Source organism: Harpia harpyja, chromosome 4 (genome assembly GCF_026419915.1).
Source record: "Harpia harpyja isolate bHarHar1 chromosome 4, bHarHar1 primary haplotype, whole genome shotgun sequence".
Classification (NCBI taxonomy): Eukaryota; Metazoa; Chordata; class Aves; order Accipitriformes; family Accipitridae; genus Harpia; species Harpia harpyja.
This window is the reverse complement of record NC_068943.1, coordinates 86,277,937-86,299,010: the sequence shown is the minus strand read 5'-3', so window position 1 is coordinate 86,299,010 and position 21,074 is coordinate 86,277,937. Positions and strand designations below refer to the sequence as shown.

Here is a 21,074-nt window from a genome sequence, read left to right as displayed (position 1 = left end):
CCAGGAACTTGTTCCTGGGAAGGGCAGGGGTGCCCAGGTGCCCGTCACTTTCCACAATAAATACCCTGTCTGGAGACTGTGTCAGCGCCTATTGTTAAAGCAGCTGGTGGCCAGAGTCCAGCTCAGGATCTTAATACCCACTCAGGTGTCTGCTGAGATAAAGCAACTTTCTGTTTTGCTCTTTATCATCTTACTCAGTTTGCACTCTTATCACGAGCCAACAGCAAGGACAGTGTCCACGAGTCCCGCCGGACAGACACAGACAGACCCCATTTGTATTTAATTCATATTTATGAAAACACTTTCCAGACATCAGTTTGTAACAAAGCGCACCCACTGCCATTCCTGGTGCACCAGCTCCATCACCTTATGGGGCCAAGGGAAGCTTCTTCCTGCTCCGCAGCCAGGTCGTTCTGGGCTGTGCAGAATGAGATGAGGGTGGCAGCGAGCAGGGCAGTGGGCTCAGCCCCCACGTGTGTTGTCCCACGCAGGGAGCGGGGCTGGAGCAGCCCCAGGGCAGAGCTGGAGGACGGCATGGTGGCAGGGGTGGGGATGTATCATGGCTGGGACATGGCGGTGGGGGCGGTTCTGCTCGGGGCAGGGCGCTGGTGGGGCCTGGTTCTGCCTGTGCGGGTTCAGCTCAGAGTAAAGCCATGAAGGATGGCGGCGCCTTGCATGTGTCCTGCAGCTGGGGCTGGGCTTGAGCAAACGGGCTGGGAACGGCAGGGAGGGGGCCAGGGGGCACAAGGAGGGAGGAGATGGGAGGACAAGCATGGGACAGGCCTGCCCTCTCTCTGATACAGAGGCAGCAGGTATCCTGCCGCGGGCGCACGGCCAAGGGGCACAGGGGCCAAGGCGGGGGCCGGGCACCCAGCTGCTCGGCCCGAGGGCACTGGCTGCCCCCAGGGCTGGCGCTGTCCTCCCAGGAGGCACAGGGGCTCTCGCCCACCCCTGGGGCAGCAGGCACTTGGTTGAGGTAGTTCATGAGGTCACTCCTGGCCAGGTGGCTACTGGGGAGAGAAGCAGTGGTAAGCCAGGGCCGGCCGGGAGCGCCACAGGGCCACTGGCAGCGGGATCAGCCCCCTGCCCCTTCCTTACTATCCGGCCAAAGTCATCAGCGAAGGTCACCCCCTTGCTCAGCCGCTGCTCCTGCGAGCCGGTGCTGCTGCCGCTCAGCGAGTTACGGCGCATGATGCCTGCTGGGACAGACCGGCCCTGAGCAGGGGGCACCAGCAGGGGTGCAGACACGCACCCCTCGTGGGCCCGATCCCCGGCCCCGGGGGTTTCCCATCCCGCAATCCCCGCCCAGCCTGCAGGGGCCCGGGAAGGGAGCTGGGGGACAGGGGCTGGCACCTGGGGGCTGCGCCAGCTCCAGGCGCTGCAGGCTGTTGCGGCGGGAGGGGTTGAAGCTGCCCTTGGAGAGGCGCCGCTGGCGGCTGGAGAGCATGGCAGCAGGGGAGACGATGCCCAGCGGCGGCTGCTTCCCCATCCGCAGGTACAGCTCCTCGATCTCCTTCTTCTGGGCACTCTGCAGCAGCTGCACCTCAGCCAGGTGCCTGGGGAGGAGACGGGGGCTAACAGCCGAGCCCTGCAAGCCCTGCGCCGCACCGCGCCAGGCCAAGCCAGGGCCTCCAGGGAGGGGCCGTCATCCTCCCACCTGGGGAGGGTGGGAAGACCTGTCCCCTCCTGCAGCCCCTGCTCTGCCTCCCAGGTGCAGCCCACCACCCTGCTCCCCCTCGTGCCATGGGGCTGCTCACTTCTGGCGCAGGTTCTGCAGCTCCTCCCAGATCTCCTCGTCCTCGCTCTCCGTGTCATCGCTGCTCAGGTAGGACAAGCTGCGGGAGTAGCTCAGCCACACCTGGCTCAGCACCGCCTGCGGCGCGCTCTCTGCGCCCTCCTCCCCGGGGGCCTCCCGGTCGCTCTCCACCGGCACCACCATGCCCTCCTTGGCCAGCGCCTCCTCAGCCTCGGGGTCCTGCTCCGCCGTCTCCAGTGCCGAGTCCGAGTCGCTGCTTGAGCTGCCCCTTGTGTCAGGGGCTGCGGGCAGGGGGGAGCCACTCACCACCGGCTCCGTGCCACACTGCTCACCCTCGCTGGTGCCCTCGCTGCTGCCTGGCAGCGGGGAGGTCGTGTCCGGGTCCTTGGTTGGCGTCACCTGGAACCGGCCCAGGATCTGGGGCTTGGCTTCTGCTGGGGACAGGGGACAGTTGGTGGGGTTCGGGGCCCACGGGCTAGCTGGGACATCGCGGTGCCCCAGCACAGACAGGGCCACGTGGCGCAGCCTTGGCTCTTCCCCACTTCACCTTCGTTGATGGGCGAGAGCCGGGCCTTGGGCACGCCGGGGGCTGACGACTCCGAGACGATGAGCGAGTGGCTGGGCTTGGGGGAGCCAGGCTGCACCTGCAGGCACCCGAGCGCCGTCAGCTTCCCCGCCCCGGGTCCTCCCACGTCTCTTGCTCCCCATGCCACGGGGCTCCCTGTCCCATCCCAGGGCAGCATCTGCAGCAACAACCTGGCCCCCCGCAGTGCTGAGCCCCACCTCAAATGGCCCCAGGGAGCCCCTGTCACCCTCACACTCACCGCACTACCCTCCGGGCTCCCCGGCGTAGACGTGCTCAGTGATGGCAGGAGACTCCCTGCAGCCTCACTGCCTGCGGGGCATGGCGAGGCTGGTGCCGTGGGAGGGAATGGCACGGGTGCGCCAGCAGTGGGGACATCAGCCCCCGCTGACTCCACGGTCCCACCACGGGCTGGGGCTGACTTGGCCATGCTGGCAGGGTCAGGGTAGGCGAAGCGTGGGGGCCCCAGGACAAGGCTCTGTGGCCGTGGCAGCAGCGGGGGGTAGAGGTGCCCGCCCGAGCCGGCAATGGAGGAGACAGTGGGCAGCAGCGTGTGGGCCACGCTCATCACTGCCAGGGAGAAGACGTTGGCCAGGGACAGGAGGGGGGTGGTGGGGGACCAGGATGTGCTGGTCCCAGCTGGGCTCAGAGGGCTGCTGGGCCCACTGGGGACAGGGGATGTGGGGAGTGGCAGTGGGGACAGAAGGGCTTGGGGCAGGGCTGGTGGGACAGGCCCCCCTGGGGTGCTCGGGGGGGTCTGCGGGAATGCCGGTGAAGCCATCAGCCAGGAGGGAGCCGTTGAGACGAGGGGCCAGGTCTGCATGGAGCCTGCAGAGAGAGGAGCATCAGGAGTGGCCACTGGCCCTATGAGCCCCCTCCACCCCCTGCCCAGGCAGCTCCGAGCCCCACGCTGGCAAGGGACCGGTCAAGGCACAGCGGCTGCACGGGCTGCGGCCAGCAGCCCCGGTGGGATGGACATGCCTGGCCCCGCCAGGGCTGGTACCTGTGGGGGAGCCCATCAGCATCGGCTGCAGCTCACGCCCTGGGGCTGCCGGCAGCTCTGCGGGGCTGACAAGGTCGTTCTCCAACGGGGAGCTGCTCAGCGATGGCAGGATGGGGGACTGGACCGAGAGGCTGGGACTGGTGCAGCCCAGGTCTGTGGCACAGGGGTGACAGCCGATGTTCAGCCGAGGCAGGACGTGCTCCGCGGGACCCCCTGGGCTCAGCCAGGGCCATCACCCGCCCGGCATGGGGCTGGGGGGGGGCAGGAAGGGCCCGCACAGGGGCAGAGACGTACCACTGAGCGAGGACGAGGAGGAGATGGACCGCGAGAGCTCCAGCAGCTGCAGGTCCGCCTGCCAAGGGGGATGTGGCTGAGCCCAGCACCAAGGCAGAGACCCCAGAGAGGCTAAGCCAAGCCCCCACTGGCCCCCACCCCAGCCCCACTGTGTGCAGGGACAGGAGCCGGCGGCTCCGCTAGGCAGGGGGGCACCACGACCCATCGCAGAAGCGGGCAAGTGACCCAGAGCTGCAGGCACAGAGCTGCTTCTGCCTGGGGCTGGAAGAACGCTGCACCCCAGTCCCCTCCCACTGGACTCCCTGGGGCCAGGCAGCACCCCCAGCCGTGCTCAGCGTCAGCAGCTTCCCCAGTGCTGGCGGGGCCAGGCTGGGCACTCACGGGGCTGCCCACGCCACGCTCAGCCTCGGGGCTCTCGGGCAGCTCGGTGGTGCTGCGCCCGTCCTTGCGGAGCAGGGTCTCCACGCGGTGGATGATGTCCCGGATGCGGTGGATGAAGCCGTCCCGCTCCGACTTGAGGATGAACTCATTGTGGACCTGGAGGCGGAGGGGCCGGTCAGTGCCCGGCACGGCCAGGCAGTCCCTCACCCCCTGCTCTGCACTCACCATGACGGCCGCGATTTCCTCCGGATTGTCCCCATCCAGGTCAAACTTGAAGGTCACCATCTTGTTGTTGTAGGTCTGCAGCTGGCACTCCACCACCCGGTCATTCTTGTCGGAGATCTGCAAGCGGCAGGGCCAGCTTCAGCCTGGGAAGCGCCCGCCCGCCCGCCTGGCACCCATGGCACTCACGTTGGTGATGCGCAGCCTGGACCGGGCTCGGCGCCGCAGCAGCTTCCCTGAAGCCCGCTTGGGCGGCAGCTTGGCGCTCCGCTCACCAGCCGAGAGCCCCTCGCAGCTGTCGCTCATGCCGGATGCCACGTCCGAGGCGTAGCTGTGGGAAGCCCCAGCGCTGGAGCATCAGCATGGCCGTTCCCAGCTGCTGTACTCCCTGTCTGGCCCCCACCCGGACCCCCGCAGCCTCACCTGTCCACCGGGGAGGAGAAGCCGCTGGCTGGGGGCAGGCGCTCGGTGGGCAGCTGCACCGCGATGCTCTGTGGGGAGAGGATGGCATGAGCTGGTGCCACAGCTGCCCTGACCGCCGGCCCGTGGGGCCCCGCTCACCGTGGGGAAGCAGCGTACGGGGCGGGTGGGCGGCGGGCTGGCAGGGTCCCCCACCGAGAAGCTGTGATGGGCCAGGTCTGGGGAGTCCAGGAAGCCAGAAGAGCTCAGGTAGCCGTCTGTCTCGCAGTCAGCTGTGGAGGAGCGCTCACGTGAGCGTGGCCAGAGCGAGCCCCCCCCTCCCTGGTTTGCGCCCTTGGGAAATGGCTGTGGGGCTGGGTGCACGGCACAGCTGGAGGTGGGGAGGGACCCGCTTCCTGCCCCAGGTCACCCCACTGTCCCCCCTCTTGTCCCCCCACCCCAGTTTGCCCTGCTGTCCCCCTGCCTGGTGCCTACGCACAGGTGGCTGAGGAGTAGCTGGTGTGCCGGTAGGCAAAGTGCTGGTGCTGGTCAGCCTCGGGCTCCTCGGGCTCCGGGGGGAAGGTGCTGCTGAAGATAGAGTCCCCGGAGCCAGGGGTGGCTGGGGCAGGCACAGGGACGCCAGGCGGCAGCGGGGACTTGAGGTCCTCCAGCAGCCGCAGGACACCCGGCGGCTGCTCTGGCTCTGCAGGCAACGGCATGTCCTGGGCACGCTTCAGCTTCTCCCGCTTGCGCTTGATGGCGACCACGCGGTCCCGCACCGCCTTGGCCACCAGCTTGTAGTCAGCCTCGCAGACGAAGCCCAGGACCACCTGCATGGGAGAAGGCTCACTGAGTCAGGGCGCAGGGACCCCCGTGGTGCCCAGGGTCCCCCCATCCCTGTACCCACCATCTCCTGGGCCACCTCCTCCGCCACATCCTTGTAGAGCTCGAAGAGGAACTCGATGGCGTTGTTGTCTTTGTACTTGCCATGCAGCTTCTTCGTGTCGTCCATGCGCAGCCAGAGCTTGAGCCCAGACTTGACGCCGTCGTCCTCCTCAGCCAGTTCCACGTGCACCCCCGTGTCCTCCTGGAAGAAGGAGTGCTCCAGCAGGTCCTGGATGGTGTACCTGCAGGGAGCACAGCTCAGTGTGGGGCTGGGAGCTGGGGGGGGGGGGCTCTGCCACCCAAGCCCCCGCTCACCCCTCACCTCTCGTTCTTGTCCATGCGGATGCAGCCCTCGATGATCTCCTTCAGCTCTGGCACCTTCACCTTGTAGAAGCTGCTGGGCTTCAGGCCCTGGGGGCGATGGGCGTCAGTGCCTCCTGTGCCAGACCCTGCCACAGCGCCGGGTTTCCAGGGCCTGGGGCTGAACCCAGGCTCTGCGGGGCCATGGTGCTGCTGGATGCTCCCCAGGCAGCCGCAGCCCCGCAGTCCCCGGTGCCCCCAAGCACAGCCTCACCGGCAGCGGGGGACATGTGGGGACAGGGCTCCCAGCCTGGGGCCCCACCAGCCCAGCAGTGGCTCCCGCAGCCGAGCCACGTGTGCCTGCATGGGCGGCCGGGGCCAGGACGCCCTGCGGCTCCAAGTTTCCACCCCAGCAGGCAGGAGCAGGCAGGAACCAGCCAGGACCAGCTGGGGCAGCCATGGTGCCCCAGGCGGGGGGTGCCCAAGCAGACCCGCTCCTGTTCCACCTCATTAACGTGCTGGCAGCGCCTGGCGCGGGGCAAGGGACACGGGGTCTGGCCAAGCCACAGTCCCCCCGCCCCCCACGGGCCCCAGCACAGCACCCTCTCACCACCCAGACTATTTTTAGCTGCTTGCACAACCTGCACGGTGACACATTTCACGGAGCAGCGAGGCACAACAGCTCCATCTGACCGGTTTCCCCCCCCCGGTCCCCTCACCCCAGCTCCCGTGCCCACGGCACCAGCCAGCAGCATTGCCCCCAGCCCAGGGGCTGAGGCCGCTCACCGAGGTGACCTTGCGGTAGATCTGGGCGGCGTTCTGACACTCGGAGTAGGGGTACTCCGAGGTGGCCATCTCCAGCATGCACATCCCGAAGGCGTAGACGTCCACCGCCTCGTCATACTTCTCCTCGTACATCTCTGGCGCCATGAACTCGGGGGTGCCTGGAGGCGGCAGCGGGGCTCAGCACCCCTGGGGAGCCAACCCACCCGCAGCCCCCGCAGGGCAGCCGCAAGCCCGGCCCCACCGGTGCCGTGCCAGTACCCCACCTATGACGCTCTTGGCGAAGGAGGCTCGCTTGAGCGTGGCCAGGCCCAGGTCCCCGATCTTGACCGAGCCGGTGGGGCCCGTGATGAAGATGTTGTCGCACTTGAGGTCGCGGTGGATGATGGGGGGGGAGCGGGTGTGCAGGAAATGCAGCCCCTTGAGGATCTGCCGGCTCCAGCGCTGCAGCACCTTCAGCTTCATCTCCTTGAACCGCTTCAGATAGCTGCCAGGAGACCCACGGGGCTCAGACCCATGGGGCTCAGCCCTCTGCTCCAGCCCCGGCCCCAGCCCCAGCCCACCCGCCTCCCGCTGCCACGCCAAGCCCGTACGGACGCAGGTGCCCGAGCAGGGTGAGCGGCAAAGAGTGTCTTGGAGTCAGGGGCTCCCAGTCCCCTCCCCGGCTGGGCTCTGCAGAGGCAGCACAGAAAATGCAGCCCAGGAGGAGCCGAGCTCCCTGAGCCACCAGTGCTGCCACCCCACATGGCACAAGGGCACCTGGGCCACACTGTCCCCACGCAGGATGGTGCCAGTGAAGCTCCTGGGTCTCCAAACATCCAGCAGCAACCCCTGATTTCTGTCTCCAGCTCCCAGCCCTGCCCTGTCATCTGCCCAGCCAGCCGGGGGGTGCCATCCCGTCCTCGCCTCCCTGTCACCGCAGAGACCCCATCCCCTCCCCTGCACACCCCAACCTGGCGGACCCTGCTCACGTTTTCAGGGTGCCGGACGTCATGAGCTCTGTGACGAGCACGATGCAGATCTGGCCTTTGATGGACGACTTCCAGGAGTCATAGAAGCGGACGATGTTGGGATGCTGCAGCCCCTTTAGCATCTCCACCTCCTCGCTGAACCGCTGCCGCTCTGTCTTCGACAGCTTCCGCGTCTGCGGGAGCCGGTGGGGAGGTGAGGGGGACACGCAGGGTCCACAGCGAGCACAGGGGGATGCCCTGGCTTACAAGAGACCCTCACATCCTCTTCCCCACTCCCTATGTATGAGGCAGCGGGGGCTGCTGTGGCCCCAGCGCAGAGCCAGGGTCAGACCTGCTTTCTCCCAGCACAGCGGCTCATGCGGGGCTGGGGGCTGTCCCAGACCATGGTCTCACCCCACCTGGCCATTCCCGACACCCCAGCCCTCCGCAGCACTGCTCTGGATGGAGCCACTCTCCCCTGGTTTGGGGAGGGATGGCCAAAGTCTCCCATGACAGCTGGTTCATCGAGAAGCCCATGTTGCTTCCCTGCCATGAAGGCTGCCCTGTGCCAGGGCTGCCTGTCCCCGCTCCCATTGCTCTTAGCCCCCAGCTGGTGCCCACCACCCCACTGCAGGACAGGGAGCCCCAGCCTGCAGCCACTCAGTGGAGAGGACACGGGGGGGCTCTGCAATGGCTGCTGCCCACCGTGCAGACCTGATGGCCGTGGCCCCTCTGCCCCCCAGGACAGTCCTGCCCCCCCACCGGGGCACCACCGGCTCCCAGCACCGGGCACCAGCATGGCAGGGTGCCGGGCCAGCCTCAATGAGGCCTTTGTTGGGGAAAGCAGGCGGGGGAGGCTCCAGCCCAGGTTTTTCCATGTTCCTCCTGCTCGAGTTAATTAAAGTGGAAACCAAAGCCGAGCACTGACACGGGCACTGAGCAGAGCTGGAGCCAGCGGGGAGGACACGGACCCCTCGTCCTGCAGGGACACAGCCCCGAAGTGCAGGAAGGGGGGAGCCGGCCGGCCAGACCCAGAAGGAGCCGGGTCCTGCCCCGAGCCCGGGCAACTGCGAGCGCTGAGCCCCAGGCAGGAGCAGGAGCAGAGCAGTGACAACCCCACCACAGCCTGGGATCCCAAAGGGCCCGGCCGCTGCAGAGCCTGGGGGCCTCCCAGCCGGGACCCCCGTCCAGCCCACGCTTGCGGAGCTGAGGAAACCCGAGCTGCTGCAGGCAGCCACTGCGCTGCCAGAGCCCTGCTCAGCTCCTTGGCCTGCGGCCGCCATCCATCAGCCCGGGCAGCTTTCGTAATATTTTCATTGCATCACAGCCGGCCCCACGGCCAGGCTGGAGCCGCTCCATAATCCCCTCTGCTTTTAACACACGCTCAGGGACCCGGCTCAGCCCAGATGAGAACCTGAGCCCTGCTGCAGCGGGATGAATGGGATCTTTCATACCCAAGGAGGAAAACAGCAACCAAAGCCCCTGTGCAGCCCGGCGGCACACCGGCTGCCCTGCCCAGCGCCACAGCTGCCCTCGGACCTCCTGGCCCCCCACTACCCACCGAGGAGCGTGGAGGCTTCACGGCATCCCGCAAACCTGCAAGGGCACGGGGAAGCCGACACAGGCTACGAACACGGGCAGAGAGGGAGTCACGGGTGGCCACAGCTCTCCCAGCTCGGCGAGAGGGGACCCCACTTGGAGCAGTTGTGCCAGCGCAGCCCCCGCGGTGCCACCCCCAACCCCAGGCAGGACCCCTGGCATGAGGCCACCTCTCCCAGGGCGCCTGGAGCAAGGCCTGGGGGAACCAAGCTCGTCCCCTGAGCCTGTGCCAGGACTGCTGGGCTCACCCGGCACCATTCCTCCCACACGACCAAAGCAGCGGCTGATCCCAGGTCCGGGCATCCTGAAGCTCTCCCTGCTGAGTGCCGGCAGCGGGGAGCAGAGCCCAGCCCAGCCCAGCCCGACCAGAGGAGCTGCTCAGCCCAGGACTGGGCACCAGGGAGGGGAGGGCAGGGCAGGCAGGACTGCCAGCAGAGCCCCGTCATCCCGCACAGCACGCGGGGACACCGTGTCCTCTCCTAGCAGCACCTCGCGCAGGGCAGAGGAGGACGCTGGGGATGGCAGCACGGGGCCGAGTAAGGAGCTGGGTGGCAGCGGTCCAGCCCCATCCCACGAGCCAGGAGCTGGCTGCTGGGGAGCCCAGCATGGCCAACGGCAGGAGCCGAGGCCAGTGTGGGAGGAAGTAGGGCCAGGCTCGGTGGCCGAGGACAGCTCTCGCCTCTGCGGCAGGAGGCTCTCCCCAGTGCGAGGAAGCGCCAGTGCTCGGCGGAGAGTCCGCAGCCCTCACAGGGTTCTTCCACTCCTGCAGCCCTCGCAGGACCCTGGCTCTGCGATACCCCAGGCAGGGGGTCCCAGCAGCCTGCGAAAGCCCCATTGTGCGGGACTGAGAGTCATGCCCAGAAAGGGGGACACTCGCACTGGAGGGACGTTCATAGCGATGCCATGGCAGAGCATGGAGCACGCGCTGGAGACCACCCAGCACCCTCCCTCTGGCCACAGCCACAGCACCTCCAGCTGCGGGAGGCCCCAAGCCCAACAACCCCCCCAGCAGAGGAGCCGGCACTACGGCAGCAGCGAGTGCCTGCGCCCCACTGCTCCTCCCCGCAGGTCTGCCCCCCACTGCTTGGCAAGTGGCGACCTCGTCCACACTCCCAGGCACACGCTCAAGTTCCCAAGCCTGCAGGACCCCCGTCGAGCAAATCCCCCCAGTCTCCTCCGTTCGTCTCCCAGACAGGCAGAGCTCCCGGCCCCGTGCAGGGCTGAGTCCCGGGCACTGCCCCAGGGCCTCGCCAGGCTCAGTCGAGGCTAAATTCCCACCCACAGCGCAGGCAGGATGGGCCGGGCATGCGATGGACAGGATTTTGAGAAGATGGAGGAATTTGGGAAGAAAGATGCCCCGCAGGCCCCGGGGCAGCCAGCTGAGGTTACCTGCCCAACCTGGGCATGGGAGCTGGGGGAGGCATGGCAGCGCCCACCGCCCAGGCTGCTTTCGCCTGCAGGGAGCCTGAGGGGACCCACAGGAAAACCGCTCACGGCCAGGTATTTACAGCTCGATCCTGCTCTGGGCCTCTGGTTTCCTCCCTGCTTCCTCCTTGCCTGCTGCCCGCAGCACCTATCAACAGAAATAGTCCCCAGTCTAAAGCTGGAAAGCACAAACAGGTCACAACAGAGCTGCGGGACGTGGGCAAGAGGCAAAGACAGACACTGCGTTCAGGACTGGGGGGACTGGGACGGGCAGGTCCCCAGAGGGGTCCCACAGGAAGGCAGGGGACAGGCAAAAACGGCCTCCAGGTTGCCAGGCACTGGGGAGGGAAGGGCAGGGCAAGGACGGCATGGAGAGCTAGGATTTGGGACTGGGAGCCATCACAGCAGCTGGACAAGGCTCTCTGGACCGGAACAGGTCAGGGCTGAGGTTAGGTATTCATTTAGAGTTGAAAGGCAATAGAAGGAGAACTGTGAAAGACACAGGACAAAGCTATTTTTAAAAGGGCAGAACCACAACCATTTTTATTTGTGGTTCCAAATCCCGTATTTGTGTCACAGTGTCTGATTCTTTGCATGATTGCTAAAAAAACCAAACTTTTTAAAGTCTGCTTCTGTGCTCTCAGCCCCTCGTGGGACGTGGATTTTGGGACAAGAGACACTGGATAAAGAGCAGTCAGTGGGACGCAGCTGAATACTGGGTGGGGAAGGGAGAGGGTTGGGGGGAGGGATAGAGAGCAGAGCAGGCGTCGGGGCTGTGCGGGACTGGAGCGGGGCCAGGGCTGCCCGTGCCATCCAGCCCTCGAGGGGCTCTCAGCTATAACCAGGCTGCGCTCCTCTAGGAGGGTGATGGTGGGCAGCAGAGGGGAGCCAGGTCTGCCAGACACCATGGGATGCTCATGGGATGGTCCCCAGCAGGAGCTCAGCCTCTCCACAATGTCCCCTGCCAGCTCCCGTGGGCCAAGTGAGTGGCTCCCACAGCTCCAGCCCACACCAGCCTGGCAGGCTCGCAGGGCAGGCAGCGGGGCTGGCATGTGCCTGCTGGACTCGGGGCACAGGAGCATTTTTCTTCCCAACTCCCTTTCCTCCACCTGGGACGGTGCCGCCTTGTTCCCCCAGCAGCCACCTTGCAGGACACCAGAGCTGCCCGCACGCAGCCGCAGGCACGTCCTGCCCACACTGCTGCCAGACCGTGGCCAGCTCTTTGCCAGAGCCCCACGTGCACACGGACCATGCCCTGGGCTGCAGGACGGGTGCCAGGGGCTGCATCCAGCCCCAGCGGACATGCGGGAGCTGCTCTGACAGCAGGGTGGGGACCGGAGTCCTGCACGGCAGCGCAGCCCAGCCGCGGGGACGAGCAGGAGGGCAGGGAGCGAACTGTGCCACCAGCCCCACCACACATGCCAGCTGGGGTTGAGGCCTGGAGGGAGGGACACGGAGCCAGCCAGGCGGGAAGCACCGGGCATGGCTGACTCATCCAGAGAAGGTCCTGGGCTCACCAAGGAGAGCCCTTCCCTGCCAGCCACAGACTGGCGCTTCCCCTGCCGCCCAAAAGGGACGCGGGACCCAAACAGATCTCGGGAGCGTTTGGACAGAGCCACAGGGCCACACAAGGGAGGGAGCCCTGAGCCGGTTCTCGGCAGCCAGCTGAAGCAATTGTGCAATCCACGAAGGCAGGCGGAGGCCCAAGACCTCACCTTCCTTGCTAAGAGGCCACAGTCAGCCTCTCCAGAAATCACCCACCACTATCTCAGGATCTCTTCTTGCACTACTGGGCTGCAGCCACTCCAAGGACCCAGCCCAGGCAGCCGCCTGCAGCTGCACCAAGGTTTTAGGAACAAGACAACAAACTCGCAAGACACGTTTTTCTGTGTAAACAAGGACTTGGACCTTCCAGCCGCAGCAGCCACCCGAGGGTGAGGAGCCTGTTGGAGACTATGGACTTTGCCGAAGCCCCTCCCCAGGGGCTCCAAGGAGAAAAGGGAGCCCCATAGCATGGCTCTCCCTCTGCACTTCCCTGGACACGATCAGGCCCATCAAAAGCAACAAGCAGGAGAAGGCGTTGCAGAGGCAACACCTTCACCACTGCCCTCAGCGTCCCGCTGTTAGCGTCCTGCTGCAGGCAGCGAAGGGGATGGAGAGTGCGGCAACAGAGGAGATGGGGATGCTGCTCAGAGACCTGGAAAACCACAGGTCCAGGCACTCCCAGCAGAGAGTCCGTGGCAGCATCACAGAAACCACACACAGGTGCCCACAGACACCACTTCAGCCAAGGTCAAGCGGCCAAAGCGCACCAAGGTCGCACCGTACCCTGCTCCCAACTGACGCCCAGCCCCAGGCTCGCCACAGGCACGTGCTCCAGAGCACGCTGAGGGCTATCGGAGCAAACCTCAGAGCCAGCTCCAGTGCTGGCACAGGCACATGTGCAGAGGCCGGCACCAGAGAGGGCAGCGCTGCCCTCGCCGCCCTTCCAAAGGGAACGCTGCAAGCTGGTGGGCACTGAAAGGGCAGCGGGGCGCTCAGCCCCGGCAGCTGGTCCTGGATCCACCTGTAAGCCCCCAGAGCGGGGACTGGCACCCGGAGCGCGGGCGTCCCGGTGCGCTCCGAAGCGCAGGCAGCGAGAAGGCAAATGGAAAACAGCACGTGATGGGCAGGCGGGCCGGGAGCAGCAGCGTTAAGCCGGAGCCTGGGCCCGGGCCAAGAGCCCCGCGCAGCGCCGAGGCACCGGCAGAGACGGGCGCAGCGCGGGGAGACCGAGCCCGAGCCCGAGCCCGGCGGCCGGTGCCCGGCCCTACTAAGCCGCTGCAGCCCGACTGCAGAAGGGGACCGACGTGCCTGGCAGAAACGGGGGATCGCGGGTCCCTGCCCTCTCTGGGACGGGCTCCAGCCCCGGGGAGATGCCCCGAGGCTCCCGCACGGCAGCGGCGGGCAGAGGGGCTCCGGGCCGGAGGGGTGTGGGGGGCGGGAGGGCTGCCCACGCCAGGGGAACGGGACGGAGAAAGGTCCAGCTGCTCCTGCCGACACCCCCTCCCCCGGGGCGGGGGTCTGCGGGAGCTGGCAGGGCCCGGGCAGGGGCAGAGGCGCGGGCGGCCGCCCGCCCGCCCCCGGCAGCGCGGCCCCGCGGGCGGCCGTACCTGCAGCTCGCACCAGGCCACCTCCACGGTGGTCTCCGTGTCCAGCCCCTTGTAGACGGTCTTGAAGGAGCCGCGGCCGATCTCGATGTCGAACTTGAGGAACCGGCCGTCGGGGGAGGTGGCGACCGCGCGCGTCTCCACCTCCTCGCTCTCCGTCTCCTCCGGCTCCCGGTGCCCCGCGGCGCCCGGCGGCGGCGGCGATCCCCCGCGCCCCCCGCCCGGCGCCGGGTAGCCCAGCAGCTCCAGCTCGGCCGAGCTCCGCCGGTTGAAGCGGGAGGAGGCGCGGCGGGAGTCGCGCCCCGAGGGCCGCCGGCCGCGGCGGGGGGCCCGCGCGGGGAGCCCCGGCCCCGGCTCCGGCTCCGGCTCCGGCGCGGAGCCGCCGCCCGCCCGCTCCGCCTCGGGCTGGGACATGGCTCCGGCGGCGGCAGGCTCGGCCGCCGGCATCGGCTCGGCCCGGCCCGGGGCGGCCGCTCCCGCGGAGCTTCGCACCTGGTGCCGCCGCGGCCCCGCAGCCAGGAGCGACCGCCGGGCACGGGCGCGGGCACGGGCACGGGCACCGGCCCCGGCCCCGGCCCCGCCGCGGCCCCGCCCGGCGGCACCTCCCCCGCCCCGCCCGGGCCCGCCCCCGCACGGCCACCGCCCCCCGCCTGCGCTGCGCCACCGGCCCCGCCGCCGGGCACGGGCACCGGCACCGGCACCGGCCGCGGCACCGGGACGGGCACCCAGCACTGCGGCAGCAGACACGGGCTGCGCGCAGCGGGCAGAGCGCTCCGCACCCTGGCACCGGGCACGGCGGCCCCGCCGCCCCGGCTCGGCCAGCGGGGACGGTGGGCATCCCCCCCGCCCCGTCCTCCCCGCGGGGCCCTGGCCGGGGGGTGGACACGGCCCGGCTCCCACCCGGGGCCGCGCTGCCGTGGCGCGGCCCCGCGGGCTCCGAGCCCTCCCCTCCCCGCAGGGCAGCCCCTTCCCCGCCCGCCGCCCCCCGCGGGGCGACGGGGCCGCCGTGAGTGAAGCCCCCCGGCGGGGCGAGGCAGGCTAAGTGGAGCCGTAGGAAAGCGCCTGGTTCAGACAATTCCTCGGCCGTTCTGGCGCGGGGTTCCGGAGCGGCGTGTCCAGGAGAAGCCCCGTCCCGCTCCCCGGGCTGCGGGACCAGCCCCCGCGCTGCCTGCGCCGTCCCAGGCAGCCGTTCCTCTCCGGGTTTACTGCGGTCCGAAATCCTCAGATGAGGGTCATGCAAATAAGAAGGATACGAACGTGTGTGTCAGCCTCGCGCGAGCCAAAAGCCCGGACAAGAGCTTGTTGTCTCTCTGGGTTAAACGAGGAGGTTGTTCTACCCGGTGAGGCCGTTTACACAAAACACAAAGCAATTGAGGCCGGCGCTAATTTCTGTTCCCTAAGGTCAGATTGTTTCTACTCAGCGATACCGGAAACATTAAGGAGGGGATCAACACGGGACCACAGCCACGTCCTACTCAAACGCTAACCTGGCGCACACAGGGTGACGCCGGGTGATCCGGAGCTGCTGGAGCCACAGTACAGCTGCAGGCCACGTCTCGCACAGCTGCAGCCCCACAAATCCCCATCCGGCGGGAGAAACATTTAACGAAACGTTGTTCCTACAGAAGCTCTGGCTAGGCTGAGTGTCACTGTGCTGATCTCCCGCGCAGGCAGGCTTTGCTCCCTCCGCATGACCCCACTCGTCCAGCCCTGTTCTCCAGCTCACCGGAGGAGCCAGGTACCACCTCCCCAGGAAGGGGTTTGACCGACGTCTCCCTGCCGAGAGCCGCTCGCCTGCAGCACAGGCGGGTGAGCAGAGAGCAGTGACTGCATCCTCACCCATCCTCACTGAGCTCCTTGGAGCGTGCATGGGGCACGGTCCCGGGGCAAAAACCACCACCGGCTGAAAGACACGTGTTCAGCACTGGCCCCCCCCCCCCAGGACTCTGCCTACTGTCTGCGGGAGAGGTGGCCCCTCTGCCAGAGCACTGGGCACCCATCGCTGCCAGAGGCATAAGGCCAGGACAGATGGGCTGATGGGCGCAGTGCTTGCGCTGGCCCTGGCCTGGGAGACTCTCATGTTGTAAGATGCGACACGGTTTGACTCAGCTCTGCCAAACAACGCGTTTTGTTCGGATGAACCCTGCTCCAGACCTGCTGAGAACCTGCCCGCTTCTCACCGGCTCCATTGCCCGAAAGGTGTGCACCCCTGCTCCCCTCACAGCTGCCTCCAACGCTACATCTCTCGGGCTTTCCTGCTCCTGTTGAACTCTCTTCTCGAGCACCTCGCAGGCTGCACAAAGTAAGGAGCCCATGCAGGAGCCAGGTGATCGCTGTCCCGGCCTGGGAGGGCAGGAGAAGGTGTGTGAAGAGCCGTGTCAGGCCCCTTCAGCCTCTGCCTCTCCTCTGGAGCCCATCCCAGGACATGAGACTGTGGCTTTTACTCATGTAACATACATCAGGTTTAAAAACCTCCCTTCTTAAAAAATAATTGATTTTATTTGTATCCTGTCCTGACTACAGCTTCCAGCAGAGATGGAGATTTCAGTCCTTCCCGGCTGAAAACCCCCAGCCTGATCCACAGGACGGGCAGCGCCGCATCTTGTTCTGCAGCTGCCAGACCAGAGGCAAATCTGGCAGCTCAGGCAGCAGTGGGGCCTGCTGGAGGATCAATCCCAGCACCAGCCAGTGCACGCTGATGGCTTCCTAAATTAAACAGGACAGCAGATTTGTCCTCAGAGAGAAAGAGGGCTGGGTGGGGTGGGAGCTCCCACCGCCCCACGACAGGCGTGTGCTCCAAGCATGTCCAGCTGAGCTGTCCCCAGCCTGGGGAGCCCAAAGACAGAAAATCAGTCCCAGCTCCTTGCTCCCTCCGCACAGCACGGAGCAGGGCGGCCACAGGACAGACCCGGCACGTCCATGACAGGAGCCCAAGGGTGGCCAGCCCCGAGCTGGGCAGGGAGAATGAACTGGTGCAGCTTCGAGCAGCGGCATGGCTCCTGGCCATGGCCAGCCAAAATGCTGCCCGAGCCCCTGAGGGTTGGCTCTGCAGCCACCCCCACCCGGGGGTCCCTGCCAGGGGCCCTGCACTGCCCAGGCACTGGGACACGGCCCGGGCTGGCAGGGAGCCCCAGCTCTTCAGGGAGACACGGAGCCAGGCAGGGATCTCGGCTTAGTCCCTGGTAGGCTCACGTCACCTAATCAAGTGTTTTCATCGTGAAATGAGATGCCTCAGAAGATCCCAGAGGAGTGTCCCGGTCCTGGTGAGGCCCCTGCAGACAGGAAAGGAAATTAGGGCTGAAGTTCACTCCCACTGCTGCCCTCCCACACGTCCCTGGTGAATGGCCTGAGAAGTTCCCCAGCCACCCCCCCAAATGCCGTCCCACACTGTGAGCTTGGCAGGGGGGAAGGCAGCTCGGGCAGGGGTACAGATCCCCTCCTGACCTGGCCCGGGACACCAAGCCAGAGCCAACTTGGCCCAAAATCAGAAGGTTCCTGCTCGGCAGTCAGCTGCCCATCGTAAGCACTCTGATGGTGCCCACAGCTCCCCAGCCGTTATCAGGGTGACATTTCTGGGCTCTGGGTGCCAGCGCCAGCCCTCCGCTTTGAGGAACCGCTGCAATCAGGCAACGTAAACTATTTCTCACTTGCATTTGGCTGCCAGGAAGAGAACAGGGGACTCTAATCGCTCTCCTCAGGATTAGATCATGAATCAAAGTCCTGCTCAGCTCCTTGCTGCAGCAAGCCCTGCCAGGAATTGTCCATTCTGATCCCAGAGCTCAGGGCAGTATCACAGAGGGGCCAGGATGGGTCCGAATGCAGGCGTCCCCCGCAGATGGGGGATGCACAGCTTGGGCTGCGAGGCATGGGGTGCCCATCCTGGGAAGGGTCAGTGCAGAGGAGGGCTCTGCAGCGACCCAGGGCTTGTTTCATGGTTGGTTTCAGCACCCCGTGCCCACAGGAGCACCCAGCCTCCTCCTGCCATGTCCCTCCTTGCCCTAACGCACATGAGTTCAGGGAGGAGGAGATGTCACCCAAACCTCAGTTGTGGCTTTAACCCCAGGCAGATAACTTTGGAGGATTTCCTTAGCCCAGAGTTACAGATGTAACCCGCCTGCAAGTTTATCCCAACATACAAATTTATCAAACTGAAGCAACTCTTGCTCCTAACCAGTCACATTAAATAAAACCTCTCTTGGCGTTTTTCCTTCCCTGACCAGCGGGATCCAAGTGTGCATCAGCCCGATAGCACCTTATCTCAGCACCAGCCCCCCCAGCTCTGCCTCGCCCTGGCCAGTGAGCCCTAATCACCGTGGCCAGACGTGGCAACTGCCTCAGAGTGGCCACGGGCCGGAGGCAGGGGCCTGCGCCACCCCCACCCCCCCCATGGAAATGCCACCATCTCCAGCGAGCCCCTCGGCAGGGCTGCGTGGCCAGGCTTGAAAGCGCTGGAGCCTGAGCCGTGCCCGTGATGGTATGCCCGGGAGCATAGAGAGGTTTGGGTTTGGTTTTTAAACTCTGTAATGCCAAACCCGCGTGAGGAGGGATCGGCCCTGCTGCAGCGATGGGGCAGGGGTCCCCTGCCGCAGGCAGCGCCAGGCAGCACGGTGGAGGCAGAGAAGCGGCAGGCGAGGGAGCCGTCCGGACGGGCTTCAGCCATACTCCTGCATGAACACAGGCCTCCCCTGCCCCTCACTTTGCTCCGGGAGCACCTGCAGCTCTCACGCTGTGCCTGAAGCATCGGGAAGAGGCATGACTGCTCCGGTTGACGGGAATGTCATGGCTGGAGGCTGCCACACTCTCTCCCTCTGACCAGTCTAATTATGTCTCCTCCATCTCTACCCAGCACCCGGGGGCTTCTGCACCAGAGCAGCCTCATGCAGCATCTCTGGGCTGGCTCTGGTGTCCCAATCCCATGATTACATCATCAAACATTATGAAGCACTGAATAAAGATAAGGAAGCTGGTTTCAGAGGACAGTTAAAAAGCTCTTGTTTTACCTGCTGACAGGAGCTTACATCACCAAGAGCTACAAACTGCCACTGTCCCCCACACAGAAGGAACAGCCAGGGAGCATCTGCTCCCTCCAGGGTGGCAGCACCAGCCGGCAGCGGGTCGTCCAGCCCCAGGACCCATCCCACGGCTCTGGGGCAATCACTGGCAGACAGCTGCTGCTGCTGCCACGCTGCCATAGTGCCCGGCACAGGGAGTCGGTCCCACAAGGACCTCACAGGCACAGCTGGATGCAACCTTTCATAACCGGCCGAGAGGGTACAGAAAAAGGAATTTTACACCATGTCCATTCTGAAGGGGGGGACATACTCTTCCTCCTCCTCTCACCAAGTAAGCAACTAAATAGGAAGCTGAAAAAGAGCAGTGAATTGCTGCCAGGAGTGCCTTGGAAAGAAAAAGGCTGTTTTAGGCTTATCTAATGTCACATCAGCCATTTCCTTAGAAGGGAGCAAATTTAATTAAGAACACAGACTCACTCAAGGACAGCCAGGTTACATACAGCACATGTACCTCAGAACACAATGCTGAGAGGTCAGCATCACACATATGGAGAGCAAGAAATACAAACATCCCGGGCCCAGCTGCTAAAGGCTCATTATTTGGGATCAAACACAGATGCCATCAGGCACAGAACAGCCAGCATAGAAACACAGCTCACTGCAGGGGTACAAAAGCAGCAAGAGGGGAGGGAGCAGCAACCAGAGAGGGAAGGAGTCAATGTGCGTGGCATGATGAGGGAGGAAGAGGCAGATCTTGGACATCAAAACAAGCCCAGGGCAGACACCGGTAGCAGACAATTCTTACAGAGAGACTCTCCTGGCTGCAAACACAGAGGGAGGACCCCCGTCCAACAAGTGAGCCCTGGTTTGAGCAGAGCCTGTGACAGTTGTGGGGACACATGTGCTGCCTCTGCCAGGACGCGCTGTGGGGCTGCTGGCACATGGCACAGCACAGCCTTTGCTTCTGCAAACGTGGCTGGCAGCGGCTGGGAGGAGCTGGGCTTGCTCAGCCACCACCAGACATTCCCCAGCAAGTCAGTGCATGGTGGTACCAAAACAGGTCTTTGCATCCCGAGCGTGTCCGTCCCCAAGGGCTGCCACATCCATCCGCTGCCCTCAAACCTCACGGCTTGGGTGAGGACTGAGCCTAGGCTGTCAGAACAGGCACCTGAGAGCAGGGCACGTGAAACCAGCCTGGGCTGCCCCCAGACTGCTGTAGCACCAGGGGCAGGTATGCTCACTGCAGGCTGCGCCATCCCATTCGCTCAGGTAAGTCATCTCAACGCTCACAGGGATGATGGTCTCCAGAAAGTGTTGGAGACCACAGTAGCCCAGCGTGTCAGTGACTTGGCATGAGTGCTGCAAGTGCCCTTCTCCAGCAGAGGAGTCCTGGCACATGGGAGTCCCTCCACAGCACTACTGTCACCAGCACAGAGAGGAACCCTGGGCACCAGCCTCCAGCGACAGCTCCAGAGTGACATGCCCAGGTCAAGCCAGCACATCCCACTGAGTTCAGGTCAATGGGCTCCTGCTACAAAAGGTACACTTTTAAGTTTCACAGCCCCACAAACTCAGCCTGGACTCCAGCATCCTGTCTACACTGAAAATTACCTACTATCGACGATGGCTGTCAGCAGCACTGCAGCTGAACCAGTGCCAAGTCATCCTCCAAGGGCAGGGCAGGCAGGACAAGCTGTTCAGCACTGGCTGGGGACAGACGGCTAAAGCATGCCGGGAAGTAGGCACCGTCTGCTCCGCCAGATCCTGAGAACGACCACACTGGGTCTGATCAAAGGTCACTCCAGCGCAGCACCCCACCTCTGCGTGCAACAAGCACTGAATACTCGGGCAAAGAATGGGAAAAGCGAGTGTGATCCTTCCCCAGCACAGCTGTCCAGCTTCCCCTCTCAACGATTAAGGATTTACTGGGTCAAAGACTGTACCTGGGTCATGTTTTCTGACCAGCTGGCTACTTTGTTATCAGCACTGAGAATCTAAAAAATGAGTCATACCCTCTACCAGCCACTGTTGCATAGCACTTACCCCACCACCTCTGCAACAAACCCATTAGCTTTCAGTGGACTGCACGTGGAAAAGGAAAGTAAATGTTGCCCTGAAGACAGGCAGCAAGGGCCCACATGGTCTGTAGCTCTGGCATGTGGAAAAAAGCACTTGTGCTGCCTGCTTCCCACTGGGGTGGGTGGGGTGGCTTGGCAGGCCCACCCTCCCCGCAGCACACTGCTGTGTTCATCTGGTGCAGTAAGGAAACGTGGCTGAAGGGCAAGAATCTGGTACGTTGCTCTGTTTTGTTTCTGATGGAAAAAATAGACGAA

At 65.0% G+C, this 21,074-nt stretch overlaps 1 protein-coding gene across 2 annotated transcripts; it reads right to left on the bottom strand.

The window, feature by feature from the left end:
* Positions 1-119: 119 nt before the first annotated feature.
* On the bottom strand, positions 120-14,277 carry WNK4 (WNK lysine deficient protein kinase 4). 2 transcript variants are annotated; one of them, XM_052785555.1, is made up of 20 exons: positions 13,733-14,277; positions 7,578-7,750; positions 6,873-7,093; positions 6,610-6,767; positions 5,846-5,934; positions 5,546-5,765; positions 5,138-5,468; positions 4,801-4,931; positions 4,663-4,730; positions 4,429-4,570; positions 4,243-4,359; positions 4,018-4,173; positions 3,637-3,694; positions 3,343-3,495; positions 2,581-3,167; positions 2,304-2,400; positions 1,758-2,190; positions 1,354-1,556; positions 1,099-1,196; positions 120-1,007 (listed from the first exon to the last, which is right to left on the bottom strand). In XM_052785555.1, the coding sequence occupies exons 1-20, from the start codon at positions 14,174-14,176 to the stop codon at positions 990-992; spliced, it is 3,897 nt and encodes a 1,298-aa protein (XP_052641515.1). In that variant the 5' UTR covers positions 14,177-14,277; the 3' UTR covers positions 120-989. The 2 variants fall into 2 exon arrangements, with proteins under 2 accessions (XP_052641515.1, XP_052641516.1); XM_052785556.1 differs by having other exon boundaries at positions 123-1,010.
* Positions 14,278-21,074: the final 6,797 nt, after the last annotated feature.

Coding starts and splice junctions, on each gene's coding strand:
- WNK4 (XM_052785555.1), bottom strand. CDS start 14,176: ATGCCGGCGGCCGAGCCTGCCGCCGCCGGAGCCATGTCCCAGCCCGAG. Junction 5,469..5,545: donor AGGAGGTGGCCCAGGAGATG/GTGGGTACAGGG, acceptor TCTCCCATGCAG/GTGGTCCTGGGCTTCGTCTG. Junction 4,731..4,800: donor CCGTACGCTGCTTCCCCACG/GTGAGCGGGGCC, acceptor CTCTCCCCACAG/AGCATCGCGGTGCAGCTGCC.